The sequence below is a fragment of the Pseudorca crassidens genome, chromosome 15 (assembly GCF_039906515.1).
Source record: "Pseudorca crassidens isolate mPseCra1 chromosome 15, mPseCra1.hap1, whole genome shotgun sequence".
Classification (NCBI taxonomy): domain Eukaryota; kingdom Metazoa; phylum Chordata; class Mammalia; order Artiodactyla; family Delphinidae; genus Pseudorca; species Pseudorca crassidens.
The window spans coordinates 47,656,068-47,681,362 of NC_090310.1; the positions used below are offsets into that span (position 1 = coordinate 47,656,068).

Here is a 25,295-nt window from a genome sequence, read left to right on the forward strand (position 1 = left end):
GACTCTCCATGTTCATGTATCATGTTTATTAATTTTTTGGAAAGCTATATTCTTGGATAAGAACATTCAATACTGTAAAGATATCAACCTTTTCGAAACACAGGAATTTTTAAAATAAAATTTGAATAGAACTCTGACTATTCTATAAATAGAACAAAATCTAAAATCAGTTTGAAAGAATACATCAAAATAACCATGAAAATTTTGAAAAAGGATGAGAGTAGCTTTTTTCACAAACAAAATATATAAATAAACTATAGTAATTATAAGAGTGTAATACTGAAATAAGAATTGGCAAACAGATCACAATGAAATAGAATAAAGAGTCCAGAAACAGATTCGTGCATACATGGAAATTTTAGTATATGATTAAGAAAACATCAATGGGCATAACTAGATATCCACTGGGAAAAAAAAAACTCTAAGTCCACCTCCTACCACACAAAAGAAATTCCACTCAGATAACAAACGTAAAGTAAAATTAAGCCAACTTTTTGAAGAGACTTAAAAAGTCTTTACTTTTATAGATATTAGAATGAACAGTCTTAACTTAATAAAACCTCAAATGCAAGAGACATTAAATAGAACACTAACCAATGTGACCAAAAATTTTTAATTTTGCTAAAAACAAGATAGCATAAGTGACAATAGCAATAATTATTATAAAAGCTAAGCACTTCAAGATCACTTACTAAGGATTAGGTACTATTCTATGCTGTTTATAAATCACTAATTTTTATAATCCTCACAATAATTTCTTGAGGTATACCATCACAAACCTTATTTTACCAATGAAGAAACTGAAGAACAGAGATTAAGCAACCTTCCCCAAGAAATGGCAGGGCCAGTATTCAGCCAGGCTGTCTGGTTCAAGTCTGTATTCTTAACTACCATACTCTTCAACAATAGGCTTTTAGGGCTTCCCTGGTGGCGCAGTGGTTGAGAGTCCGCCTGGCGATGCAGGGGACACGGGTTCGTGCCCGGGTCCGGGAAGATCCCAAATGCCGCGGAGTGGCTGGGCCCGTGAGCCATGGCCGCTGAGCCTGCGCGTCCAGAGCCTATGCTCCACAACAGGAGAGGCCACAACAGTGAGAGGCCCACGTACCGCAAAAAAAAATAAATAATAAATAATAAATAAATAAAAATAAAAAATACTGCAACATTTACAAAGTTAAAACACAAAAACAGGCAATCCAACAGAAAAGTGTGAAAAAGTTATAAACAGATGACTCACAAAAAAAATCCAAATAGCTAACAGCAACAGCAACGAGTTACTAGTTTCTACCCTTTCCACTGGCAAACATTTCAGGGATTAATGGCACTTTCTGTTGACAGAATTATGAGAAAACAGGTATTCATACAATGTTGATGTGTGTATAAACTATTTCAGCCATTTTGAAGGATGATGTAACAATATTACCAAAATTTCAAATCTGCACTGTCTGTGACCCAGCAGTTCCACTTTTAGGAATCTATCTCACATAAAGCCTCAGACATATATACAAGGGTCATAAACATATTCATCATATCCTTATTAGCAATTGGGGAAAATACCTAGTGTCCATCAAGGATAAAATAATTTATGGTAAATAAATTTAAATGATATATGATAAAACATACAGTTTAAAAAAAACAAGGAAATGTCAAAATACAGTTTTAAGCGGAAAAAGCAAGCTCCAAAATGCCATGTATATATAATGTTAGTTTTTACTATATAAACTAACAAAATACTATATAAGAGTACACATACAGTAGAGTATTTGTAAAAGCATAAGAGGCAGACAGATTAAGAGCACAGACTTTGCCAGAAATATTACCAGAGAAATCTAGAGCGGTCTCTCTCACAAAGAGGGAGATACGTTAAATATTTAGAATACCAGCACAAATCTATTCAGAAAAAAGACATGTTTTCATTATGATGAAAAACATATATTTACTCAATAAAGCATTCCATGAACATAGTTCAAAAGTCTTTAAAATCCCAGGTTTGAGCTACTGGCAAGTTATGAATGGCCAAAACTAAAGTGGGAATGTTATTATTCACTATCATTATTTTCAGTAAAAGTAAATCTCAGATAACTTGACATCTAGATTTGGGTATGAGGAAGAAAATAAGAAAAAGATGTATCTCTGGCTCTCTCTTTCTAAAACTTGGCTGTCCTTCACCTATTTAATTTGCTCCGCAAAAGTGTATGAACAATCCTTGTAATGACTATTTGAGCCACTAACAGGAAAGGTCAGAAGATTCCTTATTTAGTTGTTTAAGTACTGATAATTCCAAAGAGTCTGGCCACAAGTGCTGTGTTACAACAAAAAGAAAGAGAGGAAAGAGGGTCATTTCCATAAGCCTTTTTTTAATTAAAAATAAAATTGACAGTGGCCCCTTTCACAAACTAAACCCTGAAAGAACCAACAAATTAGAATTTTCCTGTGCCCCCAGGAAAATGAGGTAACAATATTTTGCAGTGAAATCCACAAAGGAAAAAGTACTATTCCTTGAATACACACTCCCTCTCTGCCAATCAGTGTTCCAAAGAATGCCTTGGCTTAGTATGTTTAATCACTTAATTAGAAACAGAACGGTAATCTGCATTTAGTTGTCTGTCTTACATTAAGGAAAAAAAGAAAATCACTGGTGTTGCAACCGCCGACAGAAAGCACTGATAAATTATACCGTCAAGGATCAGAAAAGGGAAGACCACTTAAACAAAATTAAATTATTTTAGAATAAGAATCTCAACAGTCAGACACATTAGACAACATCTTCTTCAATTACTGCCCAGTGAAGGAAGGGCTTTCACTGTCTGACTGATTTTCATCCAGAACCTTTCTGAATAATTCCAATGACAGAAAATGCACTGTGTCAGACTCCATTCCATTCAGAAGCAACTAGCAGTGTTTAAGTGTTTTCCTGTATTGTTCTAAAATCAGACTCTCATAACTTTAAGCCAATGCTCCAAAGAGCTGATCCATCCTACCCTTCACTTCACCTAATTCTCCAAACTAAAGAACTTGAAAAACTAAAAAATAATTTTTATAAATTCAAATAACCAGTGTTTTCAATAGGTTAGACATCATTAGGAGTAAAAAGTCCTAAATATTAAAAAACACAAAAACTTAAATATCAAAACAAATTCAACATACTATACATCTTCAATTCGAAGATGCCTTTTTTTTTTTTTTAACATCTTAACATCTCTGAAATTGGCAGGTGCCTTACAATTAAAGGTATTTACAGTTGCTGCTGTGGAGGTGGTGTTCATGACAGTCTTCACTGCCTGTGTATGTAAGAATTTATTTATCATTTCTGGTGATATAATTAGACAACTGCAACCTCTCAATATTTCAGGCAACAATCCAAATGACCATTTGAGGAAAGAACATGAGTCCAAGTACTGGTTGAAAACCTTTCATTAACACCACCTGGTAAGATCAAGAATATGCCAGCATTAGGGCTTCCCTGGTGGCGCAGTGGTTGAGAGTCCACCTGTGGATTCAGGGGACACGGGTTCGTGCCCCGGTCCGGGAAGATCCCACATGCCACAGAGCAGCTGGGCCTGTGAGCCATGGCCGCTGAGCCTGTGTGTCCGGAGCCTGTGCTCCGCAACAGGAGAGGCCACGACAGTGATAGGTCCGCGTACAGCAAAAAAAAAAAAAAAAAAAAAGAATATGCCAGCATTAAAACTTACAGACTAGGTATCAGTGGTTTAGAAGGAAATCCCAGACAAAAGCAGAGTACATTTTTAGGTAGCACTGTATCACCAACTCTCCTAACTGCACATAAAATAATTCTGTGGAAAAACACATTGACAACTCTGATTGGGAAAAAATGATTCAGAAGAATGGATTCTGAGTGCAAAGATGTTTTAGGAAGACCTAAACTTACTTCACTTATAGTTTCCTTCTAAGGTATGTTCAAGTATGATATATCATAAAAGTATATAATGGAGGAAATCTAAAATAATTTTTAAATTTATTGACAGAGATCAGAGTGATTAGGGAGCACTGTATAATAATTCAATTGACAGTGCTTTTTTTCCTCTTCCTTCTTAATGGAATATAAAATAATGGTGTATCTTACAGCTCATTCAATAGAAAAATGGTAGTTCAAGGAAGCTCTGTGCATGGCTGGTATGGCAGATATTACTAGCTATTCACCAAAATAACTAGTTTCATCCTCTTCCTGAGTATATAGTTAGATTACATTTCTCAGCCTCTCTTACAATTAAATATGGCCATGTGCCTGAGATCTAGCCCAAGATATGTGAGTGAAAATCAAGTGCACCATCTCCGGGGGCTAGCTCATAAAACCCTCTGATACATCCCTCTCTTTTCCCCTTTCCCCTAAGGTTCTCCAGGGCACCCTCAGAAGCAACGTGTTAAAGAAGGCATAGGCTTGATCAGCTCTGTCGCTGAAGGACTACGTGAAACAGAGTGCCCCCTCAAACACACATACTCACATTCCCCAATCCAAACACCACCACCACCACCACCACCACTCCTCCACTGATACCAATTACAAACACCCACAAATGGACTGTTAAGTAAACTGAAATAAACTTTTATCAGGTTAAGCCATTGAACTTGAGGGTTACTTTGTTAAAGCAGCTAGTGGTAGCCAAACAGTTGGTTTTCACATTTGAAATTATAAAGTTCAAGCAGAATGGTGAACCAGATAGCTCCAAGCTCTCATCTGCCCACATAAACACTGAAAACAAAAGACAGAAACTGTCTGAACCAACTTTGTTGAAATTCTGGAAAACAGTCTAAGATTTACAGAAGCCAAGCAAACACCCAATCAAGAAAAACCCATCTTCAAAAGAGACTTTTTAAAGTATTTTTACTCATCTTTGCCCTACACCCTCCCCAGCACAACAGCAGTCTTGGTGTCGAAGCAGTAGCAGTGGTTGCCAGTTCCCTCCTGTGAACCAGGAGAAAAGACCTTATCTGCAAATTATTGTGTAAGTCTGTTCTCACCTATCTGGGGATACTTGAAGAACTGATGGAAGGCACTCATCCCTACTTCACCTAGCTCAAAATTAAGATGGAAAAATCAGCAGGCAGTGCTCATAAAAGAGCTCATAAAAGCTCTAGGCAACTACAGACTCACAGACACCTGGGACAAGATTACGGGCAGACATATAATAGACTATATAATGCCCAAGGAGAAGCCAGGGTGAGGCTCTTTAGGAAATAAGGACATTCAAAAGCAGCCATGTATACAGGGGAATTTAGAAAGTCATGTGCATGTCTAGACAGGATACATGCTCAGAAAAGAGCTGAGAAGACCTTAAGCTTGCACCTCAAGATAATCCTTAGATTCAGAGGAGGCCTAGCTATGTGCTGAAGGAGTGTCCCAGCATCAAGCCGGAAGAACTCCTGAGGAAACATCTGTAAAACCCTGAGGAAGACAAAGTAAACAAAGAGAGACTTTGGGACTTCTGTGGCAGTCCAGTGGTTAAGACTTCACCTTCCAATGCAGGGGATGTGGGTTCGATCCCTGGTTGGGGAGCTAAGATCCCACATGCCTCACAGCCAAAAAACCAAAACATAAAACAGAAGCAATATTGTAACAAATTCAATAAAGACTTTAGGGCTTCCCTGGTGGCGCAGTGGTTGAGAGTCCGCCTGCCGATGCAGGGGACGCGGGTTCATGCCTGGTCTGGTGCCACGGAGCGGCTGGGCCCGGGAGCCATGGCTGCTGGGCCTGCGTGTCCGGAGCCTGTGTGCGTCCGGAGCCTGTGCGCGTCCGGGCCTCTCCGGAGTGAGAGGCCCGCGTACCGCAAAAAAAAAAAAAAAAAAAAAAGTATAAATAAATAAAGACTTTAAAAATGGTCCATGTCAAAAAAAAATCTAAATAAATAAATATCAAATCAATAATCTAATTTTATACATTAAGAAACTTAAAAAAAAAAAAGAACGAACAAGCTAAACACAAAGTTACCAGAAGAAAGGAGGTAATAAAGACTAGTGGAGATAAATAAAATAAAATAGAGACTAGAAAAACAATTTAAAAAGATCAATAAAACTAAGGGCTGGGTTTTTGAAAAGATAAAGCTGACAAACCTTTAGCTGTTTTAAGAGGGAAAAAAAGACTAAAATTTCTAAAATCAGAAATATAAGTAGGGACATGATAACAAATTTCACATACATAAAAAGGATTATAAGGGGATACTATGAACAATTACACACTAACAAACTGGATAACCTAGATGAAATGGACAAATACCTAGAAACACACCTAGAAATACCTACCACAACTAACTCATAAAGAAACAGAAAATCTGAATAGACCTATAACTAATAAGGAGATTGAATCAGTTTCAAAAACCTTCTAACATAAAAAGCCCAGGACTAGAGGGCATCATTGGTGAATTCCACCAAACATTTAAAGAAGAATTAACACCAGTCCTCAAACTCTTTGGAAAAAATTGAAGAGGACGGGACACTTCCTAACTCATTCTATATAACCAGCATTACTGAATATCAAAGCCAAAAAGACACTACTAGAAAACTACAGCCAATATCCCTTGTGAATAACTATGCAAAAATCTTCAACAAAACACAAACTAAATTCAGCAGCAGCTTAAAGGGAATATACACCTATGAATTGGAAAGGAAGAAGTAAAATTATCTCTGTTCGCAGATAACATGATCATATGTGTAGAAAACCCAAAATATTATTAGCTTGAATTCAACAAAGTTACAAGATACAAAATCAACACACAAAGTTCAGTTGCATTTCTATGTACCAGGAATGAACAATTGATAAGAAAATTAAGAAAACAATTCCATTTACAATAGCATCAAAAAGAATAAAATACTTAGTAATAAACTTAACCAATGAGGTGAAAGACCTGTACAATGAAAATTCCAAAACATTGCTGAAAGAAATTATTCTTTATATTTTATTATTATTAAAAAAAAAAAAAGGGCTTCCCTGGTGGCACAGTGGTTGAGAGTCCACCTGCCAATGCAGGAGACACGGGTTCGTGCCCTGGTCCAGGAGGATCCCACATGCCGCAGAGCTGCTAGGCCTGTGAGACATGGCCGCTGGGCCCGCACATCCAGAGCCTGTGCTCCACAATGGGAGAAGCCACAACAGTGAGAGGCCCACGTACCGAAAAAAAAAAAACAGAAAATAACAAGAATTGGCAAGAATGTAGAGGAGTCCCTGTGCATTGCTGATGGGAATGTAAAATGGTATAGCTGCTGTGGAAAACAGTTTTGTGGTTCCTCAAAAAGTTAAACGTAAAATTACCAAATAATCTAGCAATTCCACTCCTAGTCATATACCCAAAAGAACTGAAAACAGAGACTCAAAACAGATACTGGTACACAAAGTTTACAGCAGCATTATTTGCAATAGCCAAAAGGTGGAAACCCCAATGTCTATTAACAGATGAATGAATAAACAAAATGTGGCATACATATATAGTGGAATACTACCCAACCTTAAAAAAGAATGAAATTGTAATACACACCACAATATGGATGAACCTAGAAAGCATTATACTAAGTGAAATAAGCCAGACATAAGAGACAAATATTGTATGATTGTACTTACAGGAAGTCTAGAACAGGCAAATTTATAGAGACAGAAAACAGAATAGAGATTACCAGAAGCTGGGTGAGAGAGGAAAATGGGTAGTTATTAGGTAATGGGTACAGAGTTTCTATTTGGGAAGGTGAAAATGTCTTGGAAGTGGGTACTGATGATGACTGTAAATGTACTTAAAACCACTGAACTGTTAAAATTAAAATGGTTAAACAGATTTTAAACATGCTTAAGAACCAAGTCAAGTTACCATAAATTTGAACAAGTTACTTAGCTAAGATAAGCATATGTCCAGTAAACTGCTAGGTAGGCATTGTTATCTCTGTCCTGCCTCTTACCACCTGCATAAGAGGAAGAATTTCAGAGACTACAGAGGATAGAATATTTTTTGTATTTGTCAAAGACACTCATAAGTATGGTTAAATTTGGTATTCTTATAAGTCATATAATTTCTACTATCATTAAAACAACCAAGATGTCAGGTACTGGTTATCTGCATCCAGGTACACCTGTTATTTTAATAATCAGGTAAGATAAATATCTCCAGCCCCCATCCTATTTATATTCTTTAAAGATGGATGGATTCTGTCCTTACATAGGGACTGACTTCCTGCCGCATTGCTGGAGCTTCTTGCTCTCCACCATTTCTCCTCACATCTTCTTTTCCTTTTGTTCCTATATCCTTCACACTTCTCTCTCAGGCTGCCCAAGAAACTCAAAATTCCCCTCTGCTTTTGTCTTTTCTTTCCAGACTTCTCATATCCACAAAGGTTCAAGATATTTTCCTCAACTAAAAGTCATCTCTTCTGATGTATGAATTATGCTATTCCCTTAGTATGTGAAAGCTGTTCAAATCTGGTTTTAAACAAAAATTTTTTCCCTTTCAATGACATTAGAATTCACATACACCCAATGGCCAGAAATTTTATTAGCTTGTTATTTACTCTTACAAAGTGCTAAATAACAACAAAAAAATTTAGAAATTTTAAAATACTAGCCTTTAATTCAGAAAGTATCTTCAGTTTTACATGCCATCTTCTCTCAAATCTAACAGTACAAATTTCTAAATTCTTAAAAACAACGTACAAGCACTCACAGAGGAAACAAAAAAGTAGTGCCTGATGTTTCCAAATAACCAACTGTCTTAAAAATTTTTTTCCTTGACCAGTTGTAACTCTACTTAGCACACTTACCACAAACTACTAAGTGGATTTGTACACAAAGACCTCCACTAGACCCTATAAAATAAAATTCCAAAACAGTCACAGTTTCTACCTTCTAAAGCAGACAGTCCAAATTCAAACAAACTGTACATGTATTTACAGTTACAAGCATAGGAAAAAAGTCTACTTTCTATTATACACTGGCTATGAGCACAGACATGAGTAGGAGTCAGAAAAAGTTTCATGCAAGGGGAAGGTGCATTCTATAATAAGAGAAGGCTTTGGAGCTATGTAGACACACTGATGTCCTCTCTCAATTAGTTCTCCTCAAAACCTTAAGAAGGAAAAACAAACAGCCCCAATGGGGTAACTAACATATGAGGAGACAAGTTTAGGGAGGTCACAGGTTCTTTGACTAGGGTATATAACAGCAGAATTGGGATTTGATGACAGACACGTTTAATCCCAAAACCTGTGCATTCCCAGAGTTAACATAGAAGATACATATACTTATCAAAATAATAAAAATCACTCCCATTATTACACACCTGATGAGTATATAACAGTAAGCCTCAACTTATACAGAAATAAACAAAACAAAACAAAACCCTGAAAGTTTTTACCCCAACAGAATCACTAATACAGGAGAAGTATAAAATTTGGAAAATCTCTGGCTCTGTTATTTTCATATGGCAGACACAATCTCAAATCTAAGTTTAATGGGAGAATCACCTCCATGTTGGGATAGTCTGGATTCTTAAAAAAACTGAATATATCCTAATCCAATCTCTAGAAAACAACTAGCAATCTGAAATCCATGGCTTGCCCTGGACCTAGACCAAACTAAGCCGTAATATTTCCAAACCTCCAAAGGCTCATATATCTTCTGCCCTGGCATGCATATGGCCAGGCATATGGACTTTTACTGAACTTTATTATCTATATTTGTTACTTGTTTCATCAGTAATTCTCAACTTGGTTCTAAATCAAAGGCTTCAATAAAACCGTAAACTATATTCAAATCCTTGTTTTGAATACTTATATAAAAATGTAACAACTAAATATTTGAAAAAAGAAGACAGACTTTTATAAAGACTCTTTTATACAGAAAGACAATCAAGGTGGGGACAGGGGTGGGGAGAAAGGAAAAGGTTGGCTTTGGCTACCACCAGTCTATAACCTATCTCATTTTGGTCTGCACTAACCAAAATGTATTTAAGTAAAACCATATTTACTAGTATAATTCATTTAATGGGTTAAAAAGAAAACTAACACAATCTGTGGTGAAGTTACAGACTTACAAAATAACACAGAAAGAACTTCTCATCTTGTGTTTTCAACACTGGGTCATCTTGATATGTATCAAAAAAAAAAGGTGTTTGATTTTTGTTTCTACATTATTTTAAAAACAAGCTTAAATACAAGGACAATTTACATAGAACTTGGTACACGGTGCAATGTACGATAAAACTTATTTATGTGTTGTTAAAATAGTGTTGGAAAACAGTTTAAAAGACCAAGAGTGAGATAAAGGCAGAGGAAAAACAAAACCATGCAGTAAATTATGAATCACTATATGTTCTTTTCTTCGTATTCTTTTTTCTCTATTTTAGAAGTTAACCTTACTTCACAAATGTCTGACTAAACCAATGTTCACACCTTCACACAAAATATCATTACACAAAAATTTTTAACATTTTTATACATTAAAGTGAACGCTATTTATTCTCAAAATTCTCTTACTTAGCCTAATTCTTCCATGGGAAACCAAATTCTTTATCTGTAGCCAAGTTCTTTTTTGAAGCAAACCAACTAACTCAGTAAAGGGCTTAAGCAGGATATAATACTAATATAATTTCTTACAGTTGTTTTATGTGTCAAGAATCAATAATGCCAAAGTAAATGCATTTACAATGGTAATACCTTAAGATTTTTCTACACTTTAAAATCTTATTATATAATAGGCTTAAGTTTCTACATTTACACTCATTTAACTTAAGTTCTGTTGACATTTAAGTTCACAGAAATTGAAATAACGTTTAGTTACTAAGTACTATAAATAATAATACACAATGCTGATGAATACACATAACATAAATCCTCGTCCTTGTGTCAACTAGTTAAATATCTATACAGTAGTTCTGTAAAACCTTAATTGTAGTTTATCATTAGGCTATCTAACTTTTAAAACAATAAAACCAACCTTATATTACAGAGATGCAAAGTATTTATTACCTACATTAAAAAGCAACTGGATTAATTTCTAAGCCCATTATTCCCACATGAATCTTTACAATACAGTGAAGAAAAGGTGGGAAGACAGAAAATAATGCATGAAAATACCATCAGGCAAATAGTTTATCATTTATTCAATTCACACAACAAATAATTACTGAATATCTACTGTGCAACAAGCATAATGCTAGATGCCACAGATATAAAGGAGAGTTACGACAGACAACATGGTCCCTATGTTCACAGTAATTAACCTTACAAGGAGATAGATCTTGATCAGATAATCCTATGATTGAGTACATTAAAAACAAACTGATATTAATGCTGTATGAAAAGGATCATAGCTGTATGAAAGTATTTAATATAGGAAACTGTTCCAAAGTAAGGTTTCAGCGAAGACTCCAGACAGAATAGAAGGGTTTCAAGCTGGGAACTGAAAGCTGAGAAAAATTAACAAGGACGTGGAGATAAAAACAACCAGATAAAGACCCAGTAGTGGGAAGGAGCACAATACATTCCAGAAAAAGAAAGGACAGTGTGGCTAAATGCAGAGACCAAGAAAGGGAGTGATATAATAAGAAGCCAAAAAGGAGAGGGGCAAGATCATAGAAGAATTCAGGTCATTTAGGATTTTAGTCTTTATCCTAGTCTACTTTTCACTTTTGGAGTGAAAAATGACTGTTTCTAATATAAGTTCTGCTTGTGCAACATCTTTACACGTAATGGAAACTTCACAAATAATTGTTTGAAGAATAAGCTAGAGTGGTCTTAGTTACTTGAGGCAAAAATAGCTTTCTGTTTTTTTAATTAAATTCATTTTAAGGTCATACAAGTGGGGAAAATAAATCACCACCCGCTGAAAATAAATGACTTGTACCTAAAAAGTTGAGATGTTTTGCTCTGAGCTTTCTTCTGCTTCTACAGATTATTTTACTTTTAAATTATAGTGCTCAAACTGAAAATAATATAAAAAGGGATCAATATCAAAAGACTATAATAGGAAACATTCCTTTCCAATTTCTATAAGCCTACTGAATTCCATCCTGTTATAAATACCATTTTCCTAACTATTCAGTCATTTTAAACTGTGGCCTGTCTTCCAACCAACAACATCAAATATTTAATAAAATAATGCAGTTAATATAGTTTTAAAATCTGCGGCAAAGCCCACCTCATCATAGTTATTAAAATTTTTTAATTTGTTTTACCATATGGTCCCTTACCCCTCTCCATATAATATTCAGCAACATAATTATATTCTTATTTCCTCATTCCTGGTGATTAATAAACATACTGACATTAAAAAAATAGTTATTGCTAATTTACTAAGGATAAAAATACTGGACTATGCACTGGGATTGAAATATGATTAAGATACTCTTTCTTTGATGATTTCTGAATATCAATATTCAACCTAGGACATACGTAAAATATAACAAAATTCAAAACCTACATTGAAATAAGATCTCAGTGTGATGGAGAGACTCAGCAATTTGGACTTAACTTATTCTTTGGTGAGCCATCACCTCTTATGAAAATCATTTAAAAGTAGAAATTAGTTTAAGAGAGCGAACGAGGTTGAGCTTCTAAGTTAACCAAAAGAAAGATTACACACATGCCCCTAGTCAACCCAAATATCTCAAAATATTTCTATACACCTCAAAAAATGGAAATTCAGACTTACAAAGACTTCACAGTTCAGGTTTTTGTAGTTAAGTGTTTTCAAATGACCTATAAATCAGATTTGAATATTACATATAAGATATGAAATATGAAGTTTCTTTCTAAATGACCCTTTTAATATTTTGTCATACCTGAATAAAATAGCTTATAGTTTCCACTTAACTCACCTTCATCATTTATTGTATTTTTCATCCCTTACTGTTCCATATAAACATTAAAAGTAAAGATTCACAGTCAATCTAAACTTACAGCTATAGCTATTTTCTCTGATACCAAACAGTAAGAGAAAATTAGCCTAAGCATGACAAAGTCATGCTTCTCTGAGTGGTATTCTAATAGAACCTCAGCGTGGAAAGTAGCAGAAGAGAACAGAACACATAACAAGTAAACCTGAGAACTGAACTTCTGTCCCTACAAAGAAGCAATGTCATCCTTCTATCATATCCATCCATCCATTGATATATCTATATCTATCTTTGCCTTTCTACTATATCCTAGGACTACATTTTAGTAATTGTATGTATTTGTACAGGCACTATACTTTAAATGAGGCATTCCCATTTAACGCATGTGGGGGTAGGAAGAATGGGGAAAGAGGAAGAGAAAGATTCAAAATGCCAGTCAAAACTTAAAGAGAAAGAACTCTTTGGCTAACTTTTGGAGGATTTCAGGAAACCAACTCAATCCAAAAGCTGGTAAATAAAAGGAAATCTAGCACTTATTCTGCCTTTTCCGTATAAACTGTACTGCATGAAAACAAAAAAAAGTTGATAAGGAAAAGTTTTTACAGAAGTCCAACTAATAACGAAGGAGGAATGATAAAATTAGGATAACACTATTTTGCAACCCCTAATAAAATAATGGATCAATCATCAATGGCTGCTAAATTCATGAGGGAAAAAGTTGATAGGGAACTTTACAAAGAATGGATTAGACAGACAATAACTGAACCTAGCGATCAGTCTTATCACCACAGAGAGCGATCACCAGACATCATGCAAAAAGAAGGTACAATAATCTATAAAGTATTCTTTCAAAAAGAATTAAACCCAACTCTGATCAGGCCTCTGAATTTAACTACCAGCTCATAAGAAACATAGAGGGACGGAGGAACACACTAAATGACAAAACAAAGATGCACTGAGCAAAATCCAAAATGTGAAAAATTCTGTAAGACAAATAACTTACTTCATTCAGCAGATAAATTACAACAGGGAAAAAGGACAGAAAGAGAAGAAACTATAGATTAAAAGAGACGTAAGAAATATATCAGTATGTGAACCTTGTTTACTAGATCTTGACTCAAGCAAACCAACTGTACAAAAAAGCAAAACTCTTGGGCTTCCCTGGTGGTGCAGTAGTTGAGAGTCCGCCTGCCGATGCTAGGGGACACGGGGTCGTGCCCCGGTCCGGGAAGATCCCACATGCCGCGGAGCGGCTGGGCCCGTGAACCATGGCCGCTGAACCTGCGCGTCCGGAGGCTGTGCTCCACAACGGGAGAGGCCACAACAGTGAGAGGCCCGCATACCGCAAAAAAAAAAAAAAAAAAAAAAAAGCAAAACTCTTTATTAGACAATGAGAAAAATGTGAATACTAACTGGACATTTAATTACATTAAAGAATTAATTTTCTGATGTGAGAGTGCTGTGGTTATATTAAAACAACAAAAAAGTGTCCCTACCTTTTTAGAGATGCATGCATAGGCACACATACATATATTTACAGATAAAGTTGATAAGATATACAGGAATTGCTTTGAAACGGTCTGGGAGAAAGGTGCAGGGAGCACTGATATACATGAAATAAAACTGACCATCATTAACTGTTGAAACTGGGTGGTGGGCACAGAAAGGTTCATTACAGTACTCTATTTTTATATATGTTTTTAGATGCTCATATTAAAGTTTGAAAAAAATAAAGAAAAAAGAATTGTCCATTGTAGACTGTTAACCTCTGAGGCATTCTTATGTAACATACTGACTGAGCACACCTACACATGAGGCACTATTCCAGTTGCTAGAGACACAGATATAATAGAGAGACAAGCATTTTAAAATTCCCTACAACACAGCAACTGACAAATGAAATAGAATTATTACAGAATTGCTAACACAGAGGAAGAAGTAATTAGAAGCATATAATTCCAGAGATTTACTAATAGTAGTTGAAAAATATAAACATGAACAATAAGCAAATGGGGTTTTTTTGGTAATCATCTCCCATTCTTTCCTCTGCTGATCCCTAGTTCTCCAATATTAAGAAAGTAGTAAATCAAGGGGCTTCCCTGGTGGCACAGTGGTTGAGAATCTGCCTGCTAATGCAGGGGACACGGGTTTGAGCCCTGGTCTGGGAGGATCCCATGTGCCGCGGAGCAACTAGGCCGGTGAGCCACAACTACTGAGCCTGCGCGTCTGGAGCCTGTGCTCCGCAACAAGAGAGGCTGCGATAGTGAGAGGCCTGCGCACCGCAATGAAGAGTGGCCCCTGCTTGCCACAACTAGAGAAAGCCCTCGCACAGAAACGAAGACCCAACACAGCAAAAATAAATAAATTAATAAACTCCTACCCCCAACATCTTCTTTAAAAAAAAAAAAGTAGTAAATCAAAATAAAAATATTATCTACTTGCTTCCTCTTTTCTGCACATTGATTTTTATATTATTTGGCAATTTTTGGTTTCCTTTTGTTAAGAAAACTTAAAATTAAAATTATGACAAATACATCTGGCTACTACTCCTCTCATTATTATTTAACTTTGTTACAATAAAATAACAAGAAGCATTTAATTAAAGTAAAAGAAAACTGAGCAAAGTTAAGAAAAAAACTTATTAAACAATAGCTTGAGAACGTTCCATGTAATCATGAATATCAAGGCCATGACACATGGCCTTCTATAAAAACATAGGTAATAATGATAAACTACTAAATTTAAAATAGGCATGTTGTGCTAGCCCAATAAATAGTATTCCTTTCCTACAAATCAGAAACTATATGACACAGAATTATAAACAGACTTCTTTTAAAACTTAGTTTGAAATCTCATACTTAAAAGATTAAACTATTATAAATATCAATACCTATATATATATACATTTATAAGCAGTGGCTTAAACACTTAGAAATAAAATATAAAAATGTAACTTTACAATTGTCCTTTATCATTTTTTAAAGATTTATATTTTTAAAGGATCTTTCAAACTAATAAAATACTAAAACTCTCTTGACTAATATTTTAGTGTAACTGAGCACTGGGTAGGTAATGCTGCAACAAAGCACTATGAAAGATACATATAACGCAAAGAAATTAACAGTTATTACTTATAAAATGAGTCATTCCATTTCATGAAAAAAAGAAGAGACCAGTCACCAATTTCCAGGTCACAACAGAGAGAAGCAAGTAACATTAGATGGAAATAAGACATTGTTTAATAGAAACACAATTTTGAGTACACCACCTAGTTCCTCATGAAGAACTTTCAAGTTCAAAAAAATATGAAGGAAAGAAACGAAATATAGAGAGCAGTTGTAAACCACTGTAAAGCTCATATTGGGAGAAAGGATTAAATATACAGACTCTTGTTAGGGAATAACAATGTGAGGTGTTACTCGATGTATCGTCTCTGATTAGGCAGAAATATTTTGGGCTGTGGCTATCTCTGAAAATATCCAACTCCGAATTCTCTAACCACCCAGTTCAACCCTACACTCCCACGTGCTGAATATTCAAATAGAAGCAACCAACATAAAAAGGCCAAGCCTCTACACAGAGGTGAGCAGACCCAACACTGGGCAATGCAGCCTGGGTATCACTATTGCTTTTTCAATTATTCTGGCAACAACAGAAATCTACCTCTATTTCAGGAGGCAAAATCTGTTAAAGAAGATCATCAGGTATTGCATCCTTAGAAAACTGACCACCTACAATAGCAATGAAGAAAGAAAATCAGATGAATGAAGCACAAGTGAAAGAGAGATTCACTTGCCACAAAAAGTGGAGCTGAAGTATTCAATACCAGCTTCTCATAAACAAAAGAATAAATAACAGACCCAACCATGAAGAGGCATATGGCCCTAGTTCAGTCAAGGCCCAGAGATCTGTCCTTTTGATTTATATTCTTTTCATTACACAGCACTACCTTCTCTCAATGATGTCTTAATTAGCCCATTATTAAAACAACTGCATTTACTGAAGACACTGGGCAAGCAGGTCAGACGTGTACATCCCAATCAGCTTGTTCAGTGACCCCAATAGAACCTGGGATACAGCCACTACCCCATTTGCCCAAGGTCACACATTTTTCCAGGCAGAGTTAGCTCTAAAAGAACTCAAAGGCTTTGCTTTCCCAGAAAAACAAAATTCCCTCTAAAGCCCAAACACTCAGATAAGCATGTTCTCTTCACAGACACCAAAGGCTAATTTGGCTGCTGTTTCCCACAGATTTTGTCCACAGGAATTCCACGCTAGTCTTCTTGTTCCGGGTCCATAGTATACTCTACAGTTCCACCAATCTAAGACCACAACCTGTGAAATTAGAATGTCCTCAGTCCCTTTCATAAAATTACCTTTCTTTTGAAACATTTATGTATTCTAAAAAGCACCCTGTTTCTTCTTAAATTTCACATTCAGACTATTAACACCAATGAGTGTTCATTCAAAGATAACATATTAAACTTCTATTAAATCTATTATGTTGTTTTTATAACTGTTTCCATATACCTTTTCAATACTTAACAGTTCATTTATATGCTAACACATATATTTTCCGTCAAACTATCTAGAGTCTCATCAAACCATAAAAACTTTGAGAGTGAATAAATTTTACCATACAAATACTTTACCAATAGCACATCATACAAAACATATACTCTTCTTTAAATTATGTGAAATGTTATTTGTTTTTTCTCTATCCTTCCTAATATACTATCTTTCAACTGTATCCAATCCTGAAAATAACTTGAAGAAATGCGATATATATGAACCAAATCAAAACAAACTCAAAAGGCCATCTCACTAAAGCAACATATCCCTAATATCATTTGCTCCAACAACTACTACAGAATAGTTTTTTTAAAGTATCTATAAAAAAGTACATAATATAAATGTGGTATATCTCCAAACATGAATTATGTTAAAATAATTTAAGTTTAAATAACACAGAGTAGATTGCTAAAAGCAATTAAATGACAGCCAATTATTTCATATAGCAAAAATGACATCTCTTTATTAAATGCCAGGTATTCAATTCTATCAATAATTGTCCTGCAGAAGTCATAAATCAATGAGAACAGTATCTATTTGAAAAATGTTCTGAGAAACTTACCATCATTTTGACTCTTGCCCTTCATCTCCTCTTTCCATGATGGGATGGTGTTCAAGGGAACATAGTCCCTTAGGTATTCTTTGCGTCTCTCCTCTACGGTCATCTTCAGCAAACGTTCTTGCAAAATAAAAGCAGAATCTCCATTTGTATTTAACTTTTAAGTTCAGGAATTATTTTACAATTTAAATATTAACCACATTAAACTAACCAAAGAATTGGTGTGGCCTTGAAGAATACCAAAATCAAATCTAATGACTCCATATTTGAGTGTTAAAAGGTGTCAAATTAATACTACATCAGTAGGGGGAAAAATAAGATCTAAGCCTGATGAGGAAGACGTTCTTGCGATAGTCCAAGAAAGAAGTAAACTCTTTTAAACATCTACTGACAGTCTACTATGTGCCAGGTGATATGTTTATACACTGCAGGTACAAAGGTGACCTTTAACTTTGAGGAGTTCACAAGGCATAAGAGGATACGGATAAGATAAAAAATAATAGCTACATAAATACAAAATCCTAAGACAAATAAGTACAAATGCTAACAGCACAAGAAAAGCAGCCACCAAGATATTTACTTAATTCTACAATGCCATCAAAAATAAAAGTGCCCTTTCAATTAATAATACCATTATGGAGGTGATATAAACAATACTTTAAGTATAAATCTTGATTATAAGATTAAAACATTTTAAACACTTTGAAGTAACAATAGTTGATGTTATTTATAAAGAACACACTGTGTGCCAGGTACTTCACATGTATAATTTTATTAAAATAATCTTCCCAACACTCAGCAAAACTGATAGTATTATTATCCTGATTTTGCAGATAGGGAAATGAAGCACATCAAAGTTCAGCAGTTTGTCCAAAGCAAGAGAGCTTTCCATTAAAATTCACTCAGATATCTCCATTAGTAAAAAACTATAGCCTATACCGTTAGACACCATACTGTACTACCTTCTCAAGAAAAGCTTCCCAAAGGAGGTGACATGTATGCTCGTTCCTGAAGGACAGGTAGAATTCTGCCATGAAGAGGTAAGAAATAAGGATATTTCAGACTAGTAGAGCAATGTAAACAAAGATAAGGAGATACGAATAGTTTAATGAAGCTGCAAGATATGTTACGAGGAGGGAAAGTGGCCACAGAATTGAAAAGTAACTAGAAACATGAATTAAAACGAAAATGTACAGGAATCTGTATACTATGCCGAGCCATTTAATCTTATTCTATAAAGTACACCACTAATAGTCAAAGTTGACTATTCATATCCTAGAAGGTACATAAAATGACCCACTAGGATACTGGGGTAACAAACTAAAAAATTCTATTTATTTCGAACTTAAGGAAATAAATTAGATTTATTTACAAATAAATTAAGATTTTCTAATATTCAATATATAAACTGACACTGGCAACCTCACTCATTCTGTATGTCAGCTGTCATGTATCATATATTTACTTTACCAAAGATCGCCACAATGTAGAGCAATTGACAGTCATACTCTCACTCTCCAATTCTCTTTCAGCATATTACAAAGTATTGTAGTTTAGATGAATGGATTTAAGGACAGCATCTAGTTTTAGGTAATCTAACCCTCATAAAATAATCACTTTAAAAGATTCTTTCACAGAAATAAACTGCAGAAAGTATTAAGGTAAGCACAAGTGAAAAAATGTTGGGCAACCAAATTTCTCCCTGCTCCTAGAACTGGCTTTTCTTCAGCCACAATAGGAGACCAAAAAACAAGATTTTCATCAGATGTGATATATTCAAATCACAATACTACAATACTCAACACTATATTGAATTTAAGATGCCTAGACCATTCAAGTTGAAAACAAGAATCTGGAACTCAGGAAAGATCTAGCCTAGAGATTTGGAAATTATAACCTAAAATTCTAGGCCTACAGGAAATTCATTGGGGAGGGTAAGACAGGGGACCAAACCTCAAACAAACAACATTTAGGGAGTGAACACAAAGAGGAAAAAAAATGAAATAAAACTTAGATGTCACTGAAGGTACAAGGTGAATCAGGGTCCCACTGAAGTGGAAACCAGCAGAGAAAAGAGTTTTAATGAGGAGAAAAGGGGAAGTCTTGTCAATTGCTACAGAAAGATCAAAAAGAATGAAAATTAATAAGCCATGGGTTTTTATCAACTGGGTCAAGAACAACACTGAAAAGAGAACAAAATGGTTAACAGCTCTGTCTGGATTCTAACACCAAATCATGTAAATCTATGTGATCTTGTATTACTTAATCTCTCTATGGCTCAGTTTCTTTTTCAGGTAGTTGGTAGGTATTATTCCCAACTTACAGATAAGGCAACTAAGACAGAGAGGTTGAATAACTTACCTAAGGTTCCGCAGCTAGTAAGCAGTACAACTAGGATTCAAACCCAGGCAAAAGGTGTTATAAGTTCTTGACCTTAAAATACACTACCTCACAGGGTTGTTGTGAGAATTAAATGAGATAATCCAAGTAAGTTACTTAAAATAGTGCTGGGCACACAAACAGGACTCAAATAGTAACTATTTTTATATGAGTACCATCATCATTGTTATCACTGAATGATTTTAGGAACATTAGTTTCCTTGGAACATAACTTGAGATCCAGGAGATTTTGAGGGACTGAGGAAAAGAAGGAAAGTGAGAACAGCAACTCCAAGGTGAAGCCCTGTGGAAGGAAGGCTACCTTCCTTGATCGTTGTTATAGGATGAGGAGAGGAACCCAAAGACACTGAGAAACTAAACATACCCAAAGGAGAATAAATGATAGTACAAGATCTCAAATAATACAGATGAGATAAAGGGCACACACAGAGGGGTTAATCCTTAGAAACAAAGATGAAAAGTGCTTCCTCTAAAAGAGGAAGAAAGCTGAAAGAACAACAGACATGTAAAGAAACAAAAGAGACTATGGAAAATGTTAGGGCTGTTCATGTTATATGACATGTATTTTCTCCGTGAATTAAAAGGCAATGTCATCTGTTTAGCATACGAACTTAAGGTCTTGATGGAATAGGAAACTTGAAGGGAATGGTAAATTTGAAATAATCACACGGAGGAGGAAAAGTGACGACTAGTGTTTACCAAAGCACTACTAAAAAAGTTCAGATCACTAATATGGAAATACAGCAATATCAACGATCAGGATGAAAGATATTACGGAGCAACTTGTATTTTCAGTGAGTCTCAGAAGTACATATGGGAATGCAACCTGGCCTCTGTCATTCCATTTACTTAAAAGTTTAAGTGTGGACACTTAGGAAAAAAAGAAGATGAATAATAAGACAATAAGATAAAACACTGAGAATTGAACTTTCAGTACTTGAAATGATAATACACATTGAGTGGTTCTGAACTAGGGCACAAAATATTAAATCAACACTGTTTATTTAACCTATGTGGACTTGAGAATTCCTTAGTTATTTATTTAAACGATGAAACATACTGGGGGACACAGTCATATACACAGTTTCTTCAGCTTTACACAAAACTTTTCCTTAAAGAATGTTTCACCTTTGCAGATGTGCTTAGTAGATGGTATACTGAGTTAAAATATATTTAAAGAATGCTTTGACATTTCAATGAGGTGGGTAAGCCTTCCTTTAGATTTAAATAACAGGTACAAAAATACGATACCACCCTCTCCAGTACAATTCAGAAAAAGGTCACGCTTTCCATCAGCTTCTTAATACTAACTACTGTCCTGGAAATCCTCACCTCCTTCTTGATGGTATAACATATGGGTTTATATATATATATATATATGTATATGCGTTTATATATATGTTTATTGAAGTATAGTTGATTTACAATATTATACGTTACTAAATATTCCAAAAATAGATATCCTGATAAGACGCTGACACACTAAAAAGTCTTCAAGTCACAATAACTTTCTCTTTTAATGCAAAAATATGTCAGTTTTAGACAAGAGAAAATTTTACTTTGTTAACTGCCTTCTTTAATTGTGCATTTGCTTCTCTGTTTAGATAATATTAATTTGGTAATATTTTCCCCTATTATTAGAAGTAAAAGAAGAAAAAAAAATCAAGACATTAAAGTTTTAAAAATGCTTGCTTATGAAAGTCCAATAGTGTAGATGTTAAATGAAGAAATCATTGTAACATTGTTACTTTAGGAACATTATTATGACAGAAAAATATAATAGTTCTTAAGTAATCGCTATAATTTCATCAATTATTCATATATTGAAAACAATCTCCATGTTTTCCACTATTTTGCCTTCATTATTATCAATAATACAAACCTAACATTTCAAGACCATCAATAAAAATGGGCATAAAAGATTTTTCAGTGTTTACAAGGTAAATCCTTGTTGAAACTCAAATAACTTCTATTGCGAAAACAAAGCAAAACTATTTTACGCTACTTTATATATCAGCCTATTATTCTCAACAGCATTTGATTTGCGACACCAAAATTTAGTTCTATATATGTCCATAATCATTAAAACATAATTAAATGGCATAGTCTGTCAATATTTAAAGACCATTTTAATTGGGTCGTTCAGTTATGCTATGTTAAATCTTCCCAGTAGTTAATGTGAAAAAAAGTCCCTCCTCATCCCCTTCCTCATGCATTGTTTTAAGTAGGCCCCTACATAAAGGATTTTTTTCCCCATATTCATTCCCTTTCTTTCATCCACTGTTTGGCCTTATTTATAAAGACCAGCAGTTGCAATAAGAATCCACAGATTTTAAAGAACTATTATCAAGGAAATTAACTTTCACTCTAGTCACCCCTTTATCCTTGTTCTATAAAAAAGATGAGATACTTAGGAGAGATTTGCACTTCCCTCACTCGACCTCACTCCTGATACAGAGCAGTAGCAGTGCGAATACTTTTTACTACATTTCTGTACAATCAGCTGCTAAAGAATTTTTTTTAAAAAAAGGAAAGAGAAAAGGAAGGAAGGAAGGAGAAAGAAGAAAGAAAGAAAAGAAAAGAAAAGAAAAACTACAGAGACTCAAGTTTTACCTTGGAATATTCCCTAACTATGATGCCAGAGAAAAACAGGGAGAGAGATGGATAAAAGAGGGTTGGGTCGCACACCTCTGCGTCTCATCGACATCAGCGTCACCGTCAACCTGGCTGATCTGGATAAACTTTGATCTGCACGAAACTCAGGGATGGGCTCATTCACAGAGAGCGACATCAGTCTCATACTCTTACTCGGAGCAACTTCAGACTATGAACGGGGATGGAATCTAGAGGAAGTCACTGCAGAGAAAAGCCCATTCAGACTTCTCTGACTGCACTTAGCCTCGCGGACAAGACCCACTCGTTTTAGGTTCCCCCAGAGATCCAGGTTTCAAAGTCACACTGCGGCGCAGAAACAGGGGCCCTGGCTGAACAGCCGAAGGTGGGGACGCCCAGCCAGCGGATGGGCAGGAGACAGGGGACAGAGGCGAGGAGTGAACGTCTGAGGCTCGGCGGGCGCGAAGCAGCAGCAGCAGCTGCAGCCGCGGTGCCAGCTGGTGGGCACGTATTCGCGGGACACCCGGGCCGGGAGTCCGAAAGTCCCAGCTGGGGTCCGGGAACAGGGTGCGGGGGCCTGAACAAGTTGTACGGAGCCCGCGGGCTGCCGCGCGGCGGTCCGCGCCGCTAGCGGGGCGAAGGTGACCGGGCGCGGCGGGCAGCAGAGAGGGGCGTGCGCCCACACGTGTGCTAGCGGCAGGTACCCGGGGGCGGCTCGTGCACGCCGGCGTGCGCGCGCGTACGCGCGTGTGTACACACGGACCCGCCAGGGAGGCGGTACCGGCCAGCCGGGCGCGAGGCGGGAGTGGGGCGGAGGGCGCCGCTGCACACACAGCCCTGACTCCCGCCCCCACCCCACCCCACCCCACCCCCGCCCCCCGGGACTCGACGGGCCGGTTACCTTTCTCCTCTCTCCACACCTTTTTCTTCTTGTTGCTGGGGTACATGTTGCTGTGGGGGTGGCTGGCTTTAAGCTGCAAGTTCCCCAGGCTCACGGGCAAACAGGGTGTATGCGGAGTGGGAGGGGTGGGAGGGGGCGCTCGGGAGGGAAAAAGTGGAAGAGGCTCCGGGTCCCGCGCCGCTCGCCGCTCTCCAGTCGCCGCCCTCCTCCCTCTGTACGCACTCGGTTCCGGCTCCCACCTGCCTCAGCCCCGCGGCAGCCACCACAGCAGCACCTCAGAGCCTGTCAACTAGGTCACGCCTCGCGCTAACCTAACACCCGCGCAGGCCCCGCCTCCCAGCCTCTAGCCAGCGCCGCCTCCCATTGGCTGCACCGCCCGCCGCTCCCCGCGTTCCAGCTGCCGCGCGCCCCGACTTCGGCCCCAAGGCGCACGCGCAGGCGCAGGCTCGGGCCCGACGCCGAGGACGTTGGGGAGCTGAAGGGGGCGGAGCCAAGGCTCGAGGGGGCTGGAGGTGGCTCACGACTGGGGCGGGGCGTGGGGCGGCCCCGCGGGAGCACCGTGAGGCGCTGGGCGCTTCCTTGCGGCTTCGCGGCGCTGGGAAAACCCGAGGGCGTGGCCTACTGGAAGGGCCAGGTGCGCCAGGTGATTGCGCGCTGACAGGGAAAAGCTGCCTCAGGGCCTGGAAGAAGTGGAAGTGGGAGGAGATGTAAGTCAACAAGAATTGTATACTTTCACTGTCACCGCCCCGTCTGGACGGATTTTACCGGATAATCTGAAGCTTTCCTCTTGGTGGGCAAATATAACCGAAAGAAGTGAAAGGATTAGGAAATGGTTCCAGACCATATACAATCAGCTCCTTGACCTTGTAGTAAAAATTATGTATTTCACTCGACTCCGGTGAAGTCTGGAAAGAACAAAAGTAAACTGAACTACTCAAGGGTTTAAGAACCGGGGAGTAGTGGGCAACCAGAACCTTATACTGGAAACGGAAAGAAGTCACATCAAAGCAAGTTCAAGTGTGTGTTAACCAGAGCCCGTCATCTTATCGGTTTTATTCCCCCACCAATTGCTTCAGTTAAGGCGCTAGTCTAAAGGGCTCGGTTGAATCTGGGCAATGCTAGTCTGCAGGTGATCTGAAAACCCGGCTCCGTTCGAGTCCACCATAGGAGTAGGGTGACCTAGAATTTAGAGGAAGTTTGGTAACCCCATCCCCAAATTTATGGTGTTTCTAAATATCACACAAGGCTGATTTGGTGGATGTGGTGAATCCACATTTATTTGACAATTGGGGTGCTGTGTTATCTGTGTTGTACTTAAGCCAGGTGTGTAAGAGCAAATAATTATTTGGAACAGGTTTTTAATAATAAGAGGAAGGAAGGGGGGGCCCTTAAGAATTGTAAAGAATGAAATATTTTGAGTAACAGG

General features: G+C 37.1%; 2 protein-coding genes across 4 annotated transcripts in view; one reads left to right on the forward strand and one right to left on the reverse strand.

The window, feature by feature from the left end:
* Positions 1-24,217, reverse strand: part of MACROD2 (mono-ADP ribosylhydrolase 2) — a 1,985,215-nt gene extending 1,960,998 nt beyond the window's left edge. For 2 of the 3 annotated variants that reach the window (XM_067707452.1, XM_067707451.1), the window contains exons 1-2: positions 23,870-24,216; positions 17,959-18,075 (exon numbers count right to left, since the gene is read on the reverse strand). In XM_067707452.1, coding sequence (XP_067563553.1) covers positions 17,959-18,075; positions 23,870-23,915 — 163 coding nt within the window. In that variant the 5' untranslated portion in view covers positions 23,916-24,216. Of the gene's footprint in view, positions 1-17,958; positions 18,076-23,869 lie in introns of all 3 variants that reach the window. The other variant, XM_067707453.1, reaches the window with a different exon arrangement.
* Positions 24,218-24,364: 147 nt separating this feature from the next.
* The window catches only part of SEL1L2 (SEL1L2 adaptor subunit of SYVN1 ubiquitin ligase), a 118,717-nt gene continuing 117,786 nt past the window's right edge, over positions 24,365-25,295 (forward strand). The window contains exon 1 of the mRNA XM_067707455.1: positions 24,365-24,576. The gene's annotated coding sequence lies outside the window, so the exon portion shown is untranslated. The remainder of the gene's footprint in view (positions 24,577-25,295) is intronic.